This window comes from Dreissena polymorpha, chromosome 3, assembly GCF_020536995.1.
Source record: "Dreissena polymorpha isolate Duluth1 chromosome 3, UMN_Dpol_1.0, whole genome shotgun sequence".
NCBI lineage: Eukaryota > Metazoa > Mollusca > Bivalvia > Myida > Dreissenidae > Dreissena > Dreissena polymorpha.
In genome coordinates, this window is record NC_068357.1 from 150,026,085 (window position 1) to 150,043,327 (window position 17,243).

Sequence of the window (17,243 nt, forward strand, 5' to 3'; positions counted from 1 at the left end):
AAATAGTAAAATGGTTTCCGGATGATAAATCAAGAACGCTTATGGCTAGGATCATGAAACTTCATAGGTACATTGATCATGACTGGCAGATGACCCCTATTATTTTCAGGTCACTAGGTCAAAGGTCAAGGTCACAGTGACAAAAAACATATTCACACAATGGCTGTCACTACAACGGAGAGCCCATATGGGGGGCATGCATGTTTTACAAACAGTCCTTGTTTTCATATAACTTGAACAAGTCCTGTACCTTGTTATATCAGCATAGATCAACATCAGGAGTCAAAATCTGGAGTAAAAGTTCTAATTGTATCTTACTGATCAGGTTTCTTAAATTCACAAGAAAATCACAGGTATAGTTCTTGCATTTTCTGAACACCATGCAAGTTGAGTAATGGCTTAGTCTAAAATGCCATACTCACTTTATAAATGGTTTTAAAAAAAAAAAAAAAAAAATTGGCATATAAGTAAAAGAAATTCTTTTTTTTTAAACATCACAAATTCATATAGTTAATTTTTAGACCTGCTATTATCAGCTATTTTGCACATAATAAATAATCCTGGGACAGCTATTGTTGGGAATGTAATAATTTTAATAACCTCTGCTTCGTTTTTTGAGTCCAAACTGCTAATTAAACCTGCCTCCCCCCCCCAGGAACAAAGCAGAGGGTGGTATACTGGTTTCACACCTATGTATATCTCTCCATAGATGTAAACGAAGTAAATTGAAAATGCATTTTACAATGGGAAATGCATTTTACAGTGTAAAATATGTAAGAAATTGTTCTTCCGAAGTAAAATCATTAATATGCTGAAAGACAACATACTATGACAAAAATGAATAAAATAAGTGCATGTGATTTTTAGAATGGCTGTTTTCAGAGAAAACCCAAGGTATTGTCATAGCCAGCTCGTCGTGTCGTCCGCCCTCCGCGTCGTGCTAAAACTTTTATATTTTGCTCTAAAATCAAAGTGCTTCCACCTACAACTTTGAAACTTCATATGTAGATGCACATTGATGAGTTCTACATGCCACACCTATTTTGGGGTCACTAGGTCAAAGGTCAAGGTCACTGTGACCTCTATAAAAAAAAACTGACAAGCTTTCGCAGCCAAGTGTGGCACCTATTATGCAGTGCTCTTGTTTTGTCTTCTTGTAAGGTTTTTGTCATCTTTGTACAAAAGTATGACCTGGCTGGTTAAAGTTTACTTGCTCTTTCCCATTAAAGATGAAGTATTAATGTTAGTTTTCTTACTGTTAAGTCCTTAATTTTGGACAAGGAAAGTTTTCAAGCTGTCAGGGAAAGTCTCCAACAAATTAGTTTATGTGGTCTGGTTCCTTTGGAAGGAGACACAAACAAATTATGCACTTATATCTTGGAGATAAGTAGCCTGAAGTTGTTGTGAAAGAAATTCCTTGTAAACAACTTAACTGGCACAAAATATTAATGGTAAATAAAACCTTTTTTTACAATTTTATGATAAAATTTAAATAATACAGTCCAGATAAGTTGGAATAAAAATGATGATGTTTGTGAAAGTAGAAAGTTTTCTACGTTGTGTGTGTTTATCAATTTGAATATGAATGATACTATCACCTGACTATAGCAGCCACCTGCCTTCAGCAGCCACTTTGGGCACTTCCTTTGACTGGCTGCTGTGCACTTGTTGGACTGTACAGGATATTTTTTAATATGTAATATTTCTCACAATTGAATGCAATTATATAATTTTGCCACTTTGTTATTTTCTACCTGTATGTATCTTTATTTAAGGAATATTTATTTATATATTTGTTCATATGATTATAATAATATTAAATACCATATTGTCAATCACATAAACCCACAAAACACACAGTGTGCAGTTTATGAGATTGAATGATCAAGTAAGTGACACATCTTACTGTGAGTCCTTGTGTTGTTGACAATTTTACATAATTAAAATTGTTTGGCACCTTGCCAAACAAGAATATTGATAATAAGTTCAGAGTGTCAGTGTGAGCACACATGCAGCTGTTTGTAAAGCACTCACAGAAACAACCAAAAGTCATTCATGTTCTCCTTATCACCATAGTGACATTAATTACACATGATGGTTAATTGCCTTGTTAGGTGGCATTGACCTAAAAGCATCAGATAAGTGAATATGGATTATATCTTGAATGATCTAATTATATAATGCATTTATTACGAGTAACAAGGGCGTACTATCATGTCTTATGAGAATGTTCGATAAATGAACTTGCCAACAACAATGATACTTTTTCTGAAAAGTAAATAATTGGTGCATTGTATTGTCCTTGACTGCTTTATTTTTAGTTGAGCTTTTTGTCCATGCTTTGTAAAATCCATTAACTTCCTCACAGACATTGCTCTCATGCTAAGAAAGTGCTTTAAATAATACCATGATAATGGCCAACAAATGCAAAATGAACCGCTAAATTCACAATCTCCTGTCACTCATTCAGTTACTATCCTGAAAGCCAATTGGGCATATCAGGCATGTAAAATTTGTTTTAAGGTCAACCGGCTTAGATTGACATTGCCTTTAGCCTTTCAGACAGCTGGACTTAATGAACATAGATGGCTTGTTAAAAAAATGTGTTTTCTGTAAAAGGTGTTTGTGGTGATTGACATGATAAAGCATGGTTTTAAATCCAATACAGTGTAACTCCAATATAATTTGAATGACCCAGTCCAACACACAAATCCTGTTAGAAACGGAATGCGTTACAAATGAGTTCAGTGCTCATTAACCCTTTGCATGCTGGGAAATTTATCGTCTGCTAAAATGTCGTCTGCTGAATTTTTACAATTAGCATTTCTTTGATTTAAAAAAAAAAATACTATCAGAATAGCAAACAGTTTGGATCCAGATGAGACGCCACGTTCTGTGGCGTCTCATCTGGATCCAAACTGTTTGCAAAGGCCTTCAAAATTCGGTTCCCGCACTGAAAGAGTTAATTACATTGATGTGTAACCATTGGTTAGTTGTGTTATGTTCCTCTTCCAGATGAGACCAAGGCCAGCGATGAATGTGACCTCAAGGATGACAACGGTTGCTATGACAAACAGGAGTGTGTCACAGTAGGTCTTGTGACGAGGTGTAGGTGCGTGGACGGGTACCATTTCAGGAGTAGCAACAATAAGACATGTGTGAAAGGTTGGTACCATAAGCATTACACAAATGAATTGCGTTCTGAGAAAAAGAGGTTAAATGCATGTGTGTAAAGTGTCTGCACAGGCTAATCAGGTACAACACTTTCTGCCTAAACTGGATTTTTGTTTATAAAAGACCTGCATTTAATAAAAATAGCATAAACACTAAAAAGTGTTATCCCTGATTAGCCTGTGCCAACTGCACAGGCTTATCAAGGATGAATTTGTATGCACATGCATTAAACCCCCTTTCACAGAGCGCGACTTAAAGATAATAAAATGGTAAAGCTTTAATTGAGTATATGAACATAATTAGCCTGTTGGTAAAGTGATCATTTTGAATAATAATTATTACATGGTGTATATACGCAGATTAACATTTTTATATTGTTGCTGGATTGTCAATGAGAAGAAGATCACAAGCCATAGGCCCCTGAAATGTGTATGATGTATTGAGTTGTAATATTTCCATGGAAATTCTCCTTTAGAGGCAATTATCGCAGAGAATTTTGGTGTACTTAAACCCATTTATGCCCAATGGACTCTCCCATCCTTCAAAATTGGATCAATTTATTTCCAAAATTAGGGATGTCTAGTATACTTATTTCTATATTTAGAATATTTCTTACAGAAATTCCTTTCAGCAAACAGCGCAGACCCAGATGAGACGCCGCATTATGCGGCGTCTCATCTGGGTCTACGCTGTTTGCAATGTCCTTTTTCAGGACGCTAGGCATAAATGGGTTAAAAAACTGCACTATAGACACTATACCAAATTGTATGATAGATTGGTCTTGCATTAATACAGGATCATACATTTGTTGCATGAGAATTGTCTTTACACAATGGGCTCAACATGATTGTCAGAACACAATAGTTTAATATGGATTTCACTATCTGATTAAATGTTCTTTATTGTTTTACGACCTCCGGATGATAAAAAAATTCTATATAATTTAAATAATTGGAAACCAACAGTAAAATGTTCATAAAACAGGCATTCTGCTATAACATCCCTCTATTTAAAGAAATTGCACAATGATTCTGGTGGCTTACAATTGATCATAAAAATGCAATTTACTCTCTGCAGATTGCCTGTAGAAGAATTTCAATGAATCTGTGACAGTGTTACAGTTACATGTAGTCTTGTGGCCGACAAATGTCTATAAAAATGCAATCTTGCTACTTGTACTATGTTGTGGGCCTATTGAGAATTATGCTGTAGGGCATAGGGTAATAATTCTTGCTTATTTGACAGAATTCCATTAACAATGAATAGTATTTCATAAAGGTTTTACTAAATGCAAATGCTCTGGAGTAATCAAAACATAAAATACAAGGACACATGAAATTAAAACAAAAATCCAACCTATAACAACTGTGGGTCTTTGCCCCTGTGCCTTTACAAAATCGGGATGACTACAAGGGTACCCTTGATTTGAAAATTCAGGCACAGGGGTACCCTTGATTTGAAAATTCAAGCACAGGGATATCCTTGATTAAGAAATTCAAGCACAGGGATATCCTTGATTAAGAAATTCAAGCACAGGCTTATGCTTGACATTTTTTCCCACCAGTTTGGGAATGGGGCAGGGTCCCTTTGGATTGGGAAAATTTGCGGTGTTTTGACTAAAATTGGGAAGTTAGTGCTGTTGTGTTCTAAAAATGCTTCATAATTGAGAATACAAGTATTTTCAGTATTATATTTACTAAGGTTGAACTTATATGGATGGGAGTTGAACATATTGAGATCTAAAAAAAATAATTTTGTTGTGTGTCTGTCTCAAAACTTTAACCTTGATAATAACTTTTGCAATATTAAAGATAGCAACTTGATATTTGGCATGCATGTGTATCTCATGGAGCTGCACACTTTGAGTGATGAATTGTCAAGGTCACCCTTCAAGGTCAAACGTCTTTTTTTTTTTAAATAGCCGCTGTGTAGCTTCAAAGCGGCAAATTAGGGGTCATTTTGTTTCACAAACACTGCTCTTGTTTCCGTTGGGAATGGGTCCAATTACGTGACCCGATTTTGAATGATAAACTTCTGGGTATCCTTGATTTGGAAATTCAAGCTCAGGGGTATCCTTAATAAGGAAATTCAAGCACAGGGGTATCCTAAACTAGGAAATTCAAGCAAAGGGTTGCCACTGTGCTTAAAGACCGTGGGTAAGGGCCTAAGATAGAAACCTTATGCAGATATGCCAGTTTCATATTCAGTCCACCAGCATCCACAAAAGATGGATTGATTGTGACAACAATATTGTTCCTGCAGATCGTCGGGCGTACATCATTATCACACTAGATTCATCAAGTGGCTTTATGACCACACCACATTGTTAGAAACTTCCAATGACAAGAATATGGTGACCTTTGTAAATGGGCAAAAACAGTTATTAGTTAATTGCAAACTGTCAATGAAAACATTATTTGGTCAACAGCTTTGGTCAGTTGATTATTCTTAACTACCTATGTCAGGGAGTTGGGGTAGTTATTGATTAATGTGCATTCACTTGTAATTGGACACTATGTGGTCAATCATATTATTATTTCTATATGGAAGGTTGATTTAAAAACCGATGTAACTGCTTACCATTTCTATGTAAGACACAATCGTTTCATGCTCAACACACAAATTGTAATGGTAGTGACAGGTTACCGTGACTTCTAACTGACTGTACAAACCTTTTGCCTTAATAATTGCAAGCGTGCAGATTTGTGTGTCTACAGCCAGGGGATAAATTGTAGGCAAATCTGTAGGCAAAATGTCATCTATTACAGATTATGAATACAAACACAAAAATAAACTCAAGGCCATTGTGGTGGTGGAATTTCATTTTGGAAAAATAACATTGTAGGGGTGATTATATTTACAGAATTCATGCACAAAGATATTTTAATGTATTTAGTACAGTCTGTGTCTTATTAAGGGTATATAAATCAACGTACGAATGAGGATAATTCACAAATATATAAATAAACATTAGTATAGATATTTTTATTTAATAGCATACAAAATATTTACAGTTACATAATTTAATTTTATCAAACTGATATTAAAAGTAGATACCACAGGTCGCATTGATATTTCTATCGAAGTGATTGATCATTTTCCACAGTTGATGACTGTCTAGTAATTTTCTAGACAATTATTTGGATTCAACCAGTTAGTTTCCTTAGAACAATAAGGGCCCATTATATGCCTGTTCAATGAACCATTGTCCTCTATGATTGCCCATTTCCATGTCATTGATATTGTCATTACTATTCATCCATCCATTGATCTTTTTCTTAAAGCATGGAGAATGAATGCTCTATATATAGACAACTGCTGTCAGCATCAAAGTAGCCAGACAACATTAACATGGGACTAATGAATTTGTTACTATATTTGGGCCATGCTCGACTGTGAAAAAGGGGTTTAATGCATGTGCATAGTGTCGTCCCAGATTAGCCTGTGCAGTCCGCACAGGCTAATCAGGGACAACACTTTCCGCTTTTATGATACTTTCTGTTTAAAGAAAGTCTTCTTAGCAAAAATCCTTTAATCTGGGACAACACTTTACGCACATGCATTGAACCCCCTTTTCACAGAGCACGGCTCATTAGTATTCAGCTTTGTTTTTGCATATTTTGCGCGAGTTAAATGAGACTGTAACTGTATACTTAGTAAAGAATGATTGAATTGATTAAATTTCTTCTAGTGTGTAAACTAATTTATTTTGTATAATATTTATAAAAAAAATTATATTCAAGCATAAACGTCAATACTCATAGGGCAATTATTAGACTTAAGACTAAGAATATTTGTTTGGATCCTGATGAGACGCCACGTTCTGTGGTGTCTCATCTGGATCCAAACTGTTTGCAAAAGCTTTTAAAATTCGGTTCCCGCACTGAAAGGGTTAACCCTTTCCCTCTCAGAAGCAAAGTAAAAATGGCTATGTTCAAACAGCATAAAACGAGAACAGCCTGTGAGTTACTCGTAGTCTTTCAGGTTTTATGCTGTTTGCTACTCATCAGTATGTAAGGGTTGGAGATAAGTCTTAAAAACATCTAGTAAGAAAGGTCCTTAATTGAATTTAACTTTCTAAGGGACTACAAGTTACTACAAAATGCGTACATGTATCTAAGTGGTAAAGGGTTAAACTTCCCAAATTAACCCATTTATGCCCAGTGGACTCTCCCATCCTTGTAAATTGGATCAATTTATTTTCAAAATTAGGGATGTCTAGTATATTTATTTCTATATTTAGAATATTACTTACTATAATTCCTTTAAGCAAACAGCGGAGACCCAGATGAGTCGCCGCATCATGCGGCGTCTCATCTGGGTCTACGCTGTTTGCAATGTCCTTTTTTCAGGACGCTAGGCATGAATGGGTTAATTACCTTATGCTTCCTTTAGATCATCTTATAGGCAAACCCTTAACCACTTTTCTTGTGTCTAAGTTTTCAGTGTTAGTTATTCTCAAGTCTATGACTAGTTTGGTGAATAAGATCCAGGTTCTTGCAAACTTATCATTAATTTATTCTCTCTCTTTTTTTTTTACAGTTTCTTAATACACACGTATAAACAGCATTCCAAGAAATGTCTATTATTTGGTCTTGTAATTACATGATCAGTTAATCAATAAAAATATTTGGCAGAAGTGATTGGAACAGACAGTATAATTACGAAATGATATCTTCATAACAATCTAATAACCAGGCTTGTGTGCTTGCAGATTGTAACAGGTTTTATGAATCTATAAAATGAGTCGTGTTCTTAGAAAACTGGGCATAATGCATGTTATGCAAAGTGTTGTCCCAGATAAGCCTGTGCAGTCTGCTTAGAAGAGACTTCATTTAAACGAAAAATGTAATAAAGTGGAAAGTGTTGTCCCTGATTACGGACTGCACAGGCTAATCTGGGACGACACTTTACACACACGCATTATGTCCAGTTTTCTCAGAATGCGACTCATATCTTCATAACAATCCAGAGGCTAGCCTATTGTGTGCTTGCAGATTGTAACAGGTTTTATGAATATATCAAACGATAACTAGATATCGTGATATTCCCTCATCAATTACTGGGAAACTTCTATGTTCCAATTAAGTGTCAGATTACACAGAATAATTGTTTTTTGTTCTTGAACAAAAAGGAACCTGCCTGCTTAGTGGTCATATTTCTAACGGGTGCATTTATATATACTAGTTTTATGCAGCCAGAATTTCAATTACTGGACAGATTTTAATAATATTTTCACAGCTGAAAAAATGCTATCAGCTAGCGACAAGCTTGAGAGAATTTCGGCTGAAACCCAACTTGGCAGACTTGTAGCCCATAGTCTTTTTTTCACAAAACAGTGCCATTCTTGCCATAATTTTGTAGACTTTGTCTCCTCTTTAATTGCTTGGCATGCTTTTCTTAAACTTTCACAGTTTAACCCATTTATGCCTAATGGACCCTCCCATCCTTCTTAATTGGATCAATTTATTTCCAAAATTAGGGATGTCTAGTATATTTATTTCTATATTTAGAATATTTCTTACAGAAATTCTTTTAAGCAAACAGCACAGACCCTGATGAGACGCCTGATGCGGCGTCTCATCTGGGTCTACGCTGTTTGGCAAGGCCTTCTCTCTAGACGCTAGGCATAAATGGGTTAAGAACGTTGATTAATGCATAGGTGATTGAAATGAAACATGTTCTGGCTTTGACTCGAAGGACTTTTTTGTGATTTTTTATTAGAAAATATTGTAGGGGTTACCTCTTATACTTGTATTTGTACTTATACAAGTATTTCAAGTGCCATGTATTATGTTAATCATTCTGAATAATATTTGAATGTGCAAACAAGGTTTTCGAGATATCTGCATGTACATTCTGCCTACCGTATTTTACCATGTATAGCGCGCTACCATGTATAACGCGCATGCGATTTAATAAAGCCAAAATGGAGGAAAAAAAAGAATTCAAGACCAAAAACCTGAAAATTTGTCCGAAAATGGCCGCCATTCTTATATTGCGCAATCATTTAATCTGAGTTTTTCGGGGGCTTATTTTTTTGTTTTAAAGTAGGGAGCGTTTATACGATCAGGAGGGTGGGTTGCATAGCACTATATTTTCGACAATTTTTAAGATTATTCTCTCGAGAACACTGATATGTCCTTATTGCCACCCACTGCACGTGTTTTTTCAAGACCCCTGCGCATTAAATTCGAACCACTATTACCTATTCCTCACATTTTAACAGTGTAACATTTTCATTACCTGCCGCTCACAACATCGTATGACATCTTCTTCTGCAGACCCGCAACATTGCAAGGTCCAATTTTACACAAATCGTCCGTGAATCCCATTTTATTTTTCATCGCCTTAAACATTTCCCCATTAAGAGATGCTTCCCATTAATTCCAGTTTGACCCAGTATTTCGCGCCTTCACTGCGTCTAGTTAATAAGTATTTATAGTGAGACAAACAATACACCCGAACGCTCAATTCCATACAGTTGGTGTTATCGGCGTAAAGCCATTTGACAAATATCATTTGTTTGTCTCTATTGAAAGAAAATAAAACTAGTCTATATCTCTATTGTTGGTTTGTAACCTACGTAGTATACCCGCACAGTAGCATATTAATGCAGAGATCGGAAAATCATTGATAAATGTATTCGTCTTTTCAATGCTTAGGGCCGAGTAATTTCGGCAAATCGGAACTCAACTTACGTAAAACACTTGCTCAATTAACCGTTGAACTCCACCTCCGTTCTCTGCAAAAGGTTCGAAGGCGGAGCTTTGCACGTGCTATTATTTAATTGGACGATTGCCATTGAGGAACAAAAACACGATTGATTCGGCATGTTGATTGCTAGACAAAGGAAGCCAATTTTGTCGGCGAGAATCTTGTCGCTTTATTGCTGCAGACAGGTAGCGGCTTCCCTTTGATGACGTCAAACTGTTAATTCACATAGAGTGCAAATTTTCGGAATTGCTAACATTAAACTTTGGATTAAATTATCAAAATAAAGCAAAAGCGAAGTTGAGAAATATGATCGAAATAAATAGCCTCAGTTCAAATAAGACGTTTTGCGTTGTAAATCAACAAGTTTTCATGACAACAAAAACTTTAACAAACACTACCGCGACGCACGGGGATTGATATACCTCGATTTTTTTTAATGAACAATCAATGAAGAAGTGTGAAAACACCAACAAAGACATTTTTTGCCTCTTTTAATTTTTGTCAAAACTGTTACTACCCCGTTCATTCCTAACCTTTCCCGCTACGGGTATTTGTTGTTTCGACAACGGCCCCTTCAGTCTATAACATTATAGGGTGTAGTTTTCTTCAATAAAAAAAATGGCGGCAATTGTGAAGATTTACCATTATGAAATGGATTTTTTGCAATTTAGCAACCAGGAAAGCGTTGTGTCAATGTATTACGCGCACTGAATTTTTATTTTGAAATTTGAAGGTAAAAAACTGCGCGCTATGCATGGTAAAATACGGTACTTTGGGAAGTATATGAGGTAAATAATGCATCTAGTATCTTGCATAGTATACATAATGTTTGTGTTATTGCCTCAGAAGGGAGTTGTGTTGCTTGTGGTTAGAATGTATACATGTGTGTTAAATATTATTAACTAGAAATAACCTTCTGCCCATTGTCTCTTTTCAGATTCATTCATTGGAATGATTACAGAAAAAGCAGGTGAACCATTGGAATGTGAGTACGGAATCACCTTTTGTGGGCAAAACAAGGAATGTGTTCTGCCCGCAGGCTCCAAATCACGCCATGGTGTCTGTACGTGCAAGAATGGCTTCACCAAAGACATGTCTGGGAAATGTGTGGAAGTAGCAAACAAGGGCCATAACTCTGAGTCACCCTTGGAATGCGAGTATGGGGTCACCGTTTGTGGGCTGAGTAAGGTATGTGTTTTGCCTGTGGGAAGCAAAGCCCGCAACGGTGTCTGCATGTGCGAGAAAGGCTTCGAGGAAGATTCATCGGGGAAGTGTGTGGACAAGGGGGATAACTCTAAGATGCCCGTGACAACCGACACAGGTGGAAGTGGCCTAAATAAGAATTTAACTGAGAAAACAGCGACATCAGATGGATCATTAGGAGATAGAGAATTCATTAGTACAACTACTGTTAAAGCGAGCACTGGTCAAGGTACCACAACAATGATACCTATTCCAGAGATCAAGAAAAATACAACACCATCAGGTAGTTCTTCGTGTAACTCAGCGCATAAATTATGGGATTCTGTATTCATGGGAAATTTTTCTAGCACATTCCCTTGATGTAAAATATTTTTTCCCTAATAATCCCTTATTTACCTTAAAACTATCTTCAAGTTGTATTTGAAAAAAAAATGACCAAAATTTGAACTTAAATGATGGAATTTGTTAAGCAATCTCTGCAAGTTTTAAACAACCAAGATAATGCATCATAAGGATGACATAATAAGTAAAACATGGGTAATAAAACCAGTCATCAGCTTTTATGCCGACCTTCTTTATTATACTTTTATATCATTTATAATAACAACAGACTCAAATTTTCGAGGACGGGATGGTTTTTATTTGTCTGCATGGTTTCCACATTGATGATCGCTCATTCCTGTCGTTTGCAATTAATTGGCTGTACTGAAAATAACAATTCGGTGGAATATCGATTTTAATTCATTCGTGATCATAGAAAATATATATTTTCACTAGTGGCTGCGCCACTCATGAAAATATCATTTTCTATGATCACTTGTGAATTTAAATCTATAATCCACCGAAGTCAACAAATATCCTCTTTTTAAAAAAAAAAATGTGGAAATAAAGAGAACTGAAAACAAATTGCAACTTTTTTAAATGTCTGTTTATGTTATTAAATCAAAATATAATTACATAACGTCACCTAACTGCTTGATTAAAAGTCTTAACTGGTCAGTTTTGTTCAACCTTGCGTGTGTGACCTTTCAGTGACCTTGCTGACCGTTTCAATAGGACCAAACAAGGTCATCCAGTTGCCAGACAACCAAGTCACTTTGAAAGCCTTCACCCTACCAGAGGAGGATAAAGGTTATACTCAACTTACATCTGCAGGGATTTGGGGAATTTTTAAACTAGGTGTTAAATGACCCTGGTTTAAAAATATGAAGTGTACACAAAATAAATAAGCAAAATAATGAAGACACAACAATAGGTTTTTTAACAAATGTGTGAATAAGAATGGAATTGTATTTATCTGCATTTTAATAGTGTATAAATATTCAGGAAAAGTATGCTTTATCTATATGAAAAAATTAAAAACCAAACCAAAAAAATTGACAGAAAAACTCTGGAAAGCTTGGATATAAGACTTGTGAGGGAACCATTTTACCTGTTGTACAGTTTTGACCTTTTAACATTGTAAATTACCTGTATATGTATATGCTTGCAAGTAAAGTTTGAGAGGTGGTATATTGGAATGATTCTGTTGGTCTGTCCGCATCAAAGTTTGTGGATTGAACTACTTTTCTACTTTTCTGAAGCGATCAAATTAAAACTTTCAAATACAAATATGTAATCACAGTTTAGTGTACGGGCATATGTTCAAGATGTGGCAAAATCAATATTTCAAAGGTAAATGCCCTTGAACTTAGCCTTGGCAAATCTTGCTACATAAAATGTAAAAAATGTGTTTATAGCCCTAATTTGATAGGGCATGTATACTGTTACAACCCTGTATCTTTTGTGTGTTACCTTGTAGACAATCCCTACCACTATGACTGGACCCTTGAGGCTCATCCAGGGGGAGAGAATACAGGCAATATGGCGGGAAAAAACACTAACACCCTGGTCCTTACGCAGGTGAGGTTTTAGCATTACTGTTGTATCATGGTTGTGGAATTGAAGACTTTCTATTCAAGACTTGTTTGTTTATTTGTCATGCCAGACTTGTAATATTTCAGTTGATTTTACTGTTTCACCAACATTTTTTTCTAACAAATGGTCAGTATTATGTCATAATTTTTCAGAGAGACCTTGATTTTAACTATAGTTTCATTTCTACATAACCAGCATTATTTGTGGATTGCAGTTTACTTGGACAAGTTACTAATGTTATTTTGGTATTTCCACATTCCTGGATATGTAATATATCTTATACCTTCTACACCTCTTACAAAAAAATCTAACATAATGACATGTGAATAAGAAAAAGTACAAATTACCCCATTGGTGCAAAAAGGTACCATGTGACACCTAATGTCACAAATCTCCTTTGTGCGCTAAGGGGCCAAAATGCTGGTTTACACATATTCACAGTACAAGCAGCACTCTTTAACTCTTTCAGTGCTGGAACCAAATTTTGAAGGCCTTTACAGTTTGGATCCAGATGAGACGCCACAGAACGTGGCGTCTCATCAGGAGCAAAACTGTTTGCTATTCTGATAGTATTCTTTGAAGAAAAAAAAATCAAAGAAAATGCTAATTTTAGAATTTCAGCAGACGACATTTTAGCAGACGACACATTTCCCAGCATGCAAAGGGTTAACAAGTTCTAATTTCTTTTATTTCACAGCTTATTGCTGGTGTATACACGTTTCGTGTTCAAGTGACGGGCACTGACAAGTTTGGAGATGCGAGAGTGAATGTGAGCGTATTGCCTCGTAAGTATGGGCATGGCATAGATGATAGTGAGAATACTGGGCATGGCATAGATGATAGTGAAAATACTGGGCATGGCATAGATGATAGTGAAAATACTAGGCATGGCATAGATGATAGTGAGAATACTGGGCATGGCATAGATGATAGTGAAAATACTGGGCATGGCATAGATGATAGTGAAAATACTGGGCATGGCATAGATGATAGTGAAAATACTGGGCATGGCATAGATGATAGTGAGAATACTGGGCATGGCATAGATGATAGTGAGAATACTGGGCATGGCATAGATGATAGTGAAAATACTGAATGTAGGGATAGAAAATAGATTGTAGAGAGTATAAATGTTTTCTGGTTAATCTCAGAAAATATATGTGATGTAATATTTGTAGTATTTGAATTTAGAGAATATCCCAATAAGTGTAAAATAAAGATAGATTTATTTGGTAAAGTTCAGAAAATGGGTTATATCCTGTTTTAAGCGTTGAAAGTATTTAGAATATCTTTTAAGCTTAAATACAGATAAGTTATCTGGTAAACCCTCAAAAACCTGTTGAGTCATATTGAATGAGGACAACATATTATTCTTATTAAACGAATAGATGTCTGTCTTCTAAGCTTCTACAAGTTCGTGGAAAATTTTGCTATGGAAAGAGACCATGGACCAGTCTTTTTAGAGATGTAATGGTTAGATTAAGCTATGAATGAATTGTTGTTAAAAAAATAAGGAAATGAAGCAATCATCAATGATGGTACATGGATGCTTACTTGAAAATAATATTTATAGTATGTATGCATTCAGCAATTTATTGATTTTTTTTAACAATTTCTGTTTTGCCTCATTTTGCTGTTCAGGAGGATTTTCTCAAATTCATGTAAATAAAATATACTTTTTTGACATTTTATGTTGGGTTATATGATATATTAAAGGTCTTGCGTATTTTCATTTCAGCTACAAGGAAGAATGTGCCCCCTGTTGCAGTTGTGAAGCCATCAGATTTGGTGGTAAAACTGCCTAACTCGGCCATATTGGATGGTTCTGGTATGTTCTGAAATTTTATTTTACTATCAATTTTAAAGTATTTGCAATCATAAAATCAACAAAATGAATTCATAAATTTTAGGAAAAACTATTTCCCTATCCAAAAGGACCAGTCCCATTCCCAAAATTGTGAAAAAAAAACCGATTAAACGTTGATTTTATTTCAAGTTTTGTTATTTCATTTTTTACATAAAATGAGAATGAAATCCATATTTCCTTAGGAGCAGGATTTCAATAGCTTATCCTGATTGTATAAATGCATATAGGACATTAAAATGAAATTATGTGGTGTAATATCTTATTTTCCTTATTCACAGTCTATCAGGGAAAACATAAGCAAAGGCCTTAGATTATCTGGCTTTTTCATGCTTAGGTCTTTTAATATTAACATATTTATTTTTTTTAATTAATATTGTCTAAGTTAAAACTATTGTAGCTTTGTGTGAGCAAAAAGCTTTCTAATAGTATTTGATTAAATGTACCGTAATAACTTTAAGTGTTTGGACACTTAAAAATAATTTTTAAAAATCATGTTCGAAAATTAAGATATGGAAAATATTCAAAAATTACCCGTGTACAAAAATTTACAGACAAAATTTAAATGTCTGAAAAGTATAATTATATAGAAATAAAAGCTATAAATCAATGCACAATTTGTTTCTACTTTGAAATAAATATACCTTCACAGCTTTGCTAACTCTTGCCTGAAGTTATACAGAACAAACAAGTAAAACATTAAACATACGTCCTTCTTAATAGGAAGATATCATTTAAAATGCAGTTGGGTGAAGTGATTGTTTTCAACAGGTATACATGGTTATTTACCCAATTACGCAAATGTTATGGTCCATTGCCCTCAGGCAGGTTTTATGACCTCAATCCGTTTTTAAAAATCCATGGCGGAAGTGTCTAAAGATAAGCGAATACACTGCCAAAATCTGGTAAAGTAGCGCTGTAAAATATACCATCCGTAAATTTTGAGTCATTAATGATAGACCAATATGGGCATGTCCGAAAATTAAGTCACAAAATATAATTATTTTGGCCAAAAGAGGGTCTGAAAACTGAGTAATTACAGTAATAACTTTTGTAAAACTTAATTTCTTATTTGCCTTTAAATCTTTTTGATTCATTTACCAGCCAGTGTCTTAGAGCTGGAGAACAAAACTCACTTGTTTCATTTGATGATTGCAGCCATGTTATAAGGTGATCATATTATCCTTGTTCAGGAAAAAGTGGGCTAAATGCATGCTAGTATAATTTCATTCCAGATAAGCCTGTGCAGTCAGCAAAAGCTAACTAGGGACCACACTTTTGGCCTTCACTGGATTTATGTTAAGAGCATTCCTTCAAAGGACATTTTCCATAAAAGCGGAAAGTGTGGTCCCTAATTAGCCTGCATGGACTGCACAGGCTCGTCTGGGATGACACTTAATGCACGTGCATTAAGCCCAGTTTTTGTTTCTCACAGATAGTACGGATGATGACAAGATAGTCAAGTACCAATGGGAGATGGTACAAGGCCCTCTGCAGGATAAAACCATCGCCGGGGAGGCGGCCATACTCACACTGACCGACCTTGTGCCTGGCAATTACACATTCAAGTGAGTGTATTACACAATCAAGTGAGTGTACAAGTGAGTGTATTACACATTCAAGTGAGTGTATTACACATTCAAGTGAGTGTATTACACATTCAAGTGAGTGTATTACACATTCAAGTGAGTGCCACAAATTCACTTGTTGCAATTTTCAAGTGGGTTTACCTCAGACTTGCTTGTTAAGTCGGTTTATCACAAATGTTATTATAACGATTTCAGGTAAGTGTATTGTGAATAAACTTGTTACCTGTTCAAGTGAGTGTATTGTGAATCAACTTGTTACATGTTCAAATGAGTGTATTGTGAATCAACTTGTTACATGTTCAAGTCAGTCTTGGCATTTTTTTTTTTTAGGCACTAGCCCAGACGGGCTACCAGCTTGAAATTTCACTAGCCCGAATCAATTTCAACTAGCCCGAAATAAAAGTTATAATTCTTTACACTTGTAACTATGTTTGTATTGAACAAACATAGAACAATAAAGATTAAACAAGTAAACACTTGATTCTGTTTTATTCACAGTTAATGTCTGACAAAAAAATTAACACAAGGTCTCCAGACATCTCCATTCGATCATGATCAATGTCTTAGTCACCGACATTCAGGTCTGACATGTCAGGTATGCTCTTAAAGGCTGCCTGAAAACAAAAACAATGTTATAACATGATATGAATTTTCCACTCAAATATCTGAAAAAAGTAAATGCAATGTCAAACTAGCAATAATACCTGTGCTGCTGTGCGTAAGAAGTAGAATAAGAAGGTAAAATTTCTGCCCTAACTTCTGAATCTTCTTAACCCTTA

General features: G+C 35.3%; 1 protein-coding gene across 1 annotated transcript in view; it reads left to right on the top strand.

Moving 5' to 3' along the window:
- The window catches only part of LOC127871961 (dyslexia-associated protein KIAA0319-like protein), a 53,339-nt gene that overhangs the window by 4,369 nt on the left and 31,727 nt on the right, over positions 1–17,243 (top strand). Inside the window, exons 2-8 of the mRNA XM_052415261.1 lie at positions 3,016–3,165; positions 10,829–11,377; positions 12,127–12,225; positions 12,896–12,996; positions 13,709–13,796; positions 14,750–14,839; positions 16,311–16,443. Of these exons, the coding sequence (XP_052271221.1) occupies positions 3,016–3,165; positions 10,829–11,377; positions 12,127–12,225; positions 12,896–12,996; positions 13,709–13,796; positions 14,750–14,839; positions 16,311–16,443 (1,210 nt within the window). The remainder of the gene's footprint in view (positions 1–3,015; positions 3,166–10,828; positions 11,378–12,126; positions 12,226–12,895; positions 12,997–13,708; positions 13,797–14,749; positions 14,840–16,310; positions 16,444–17,243) is intronic.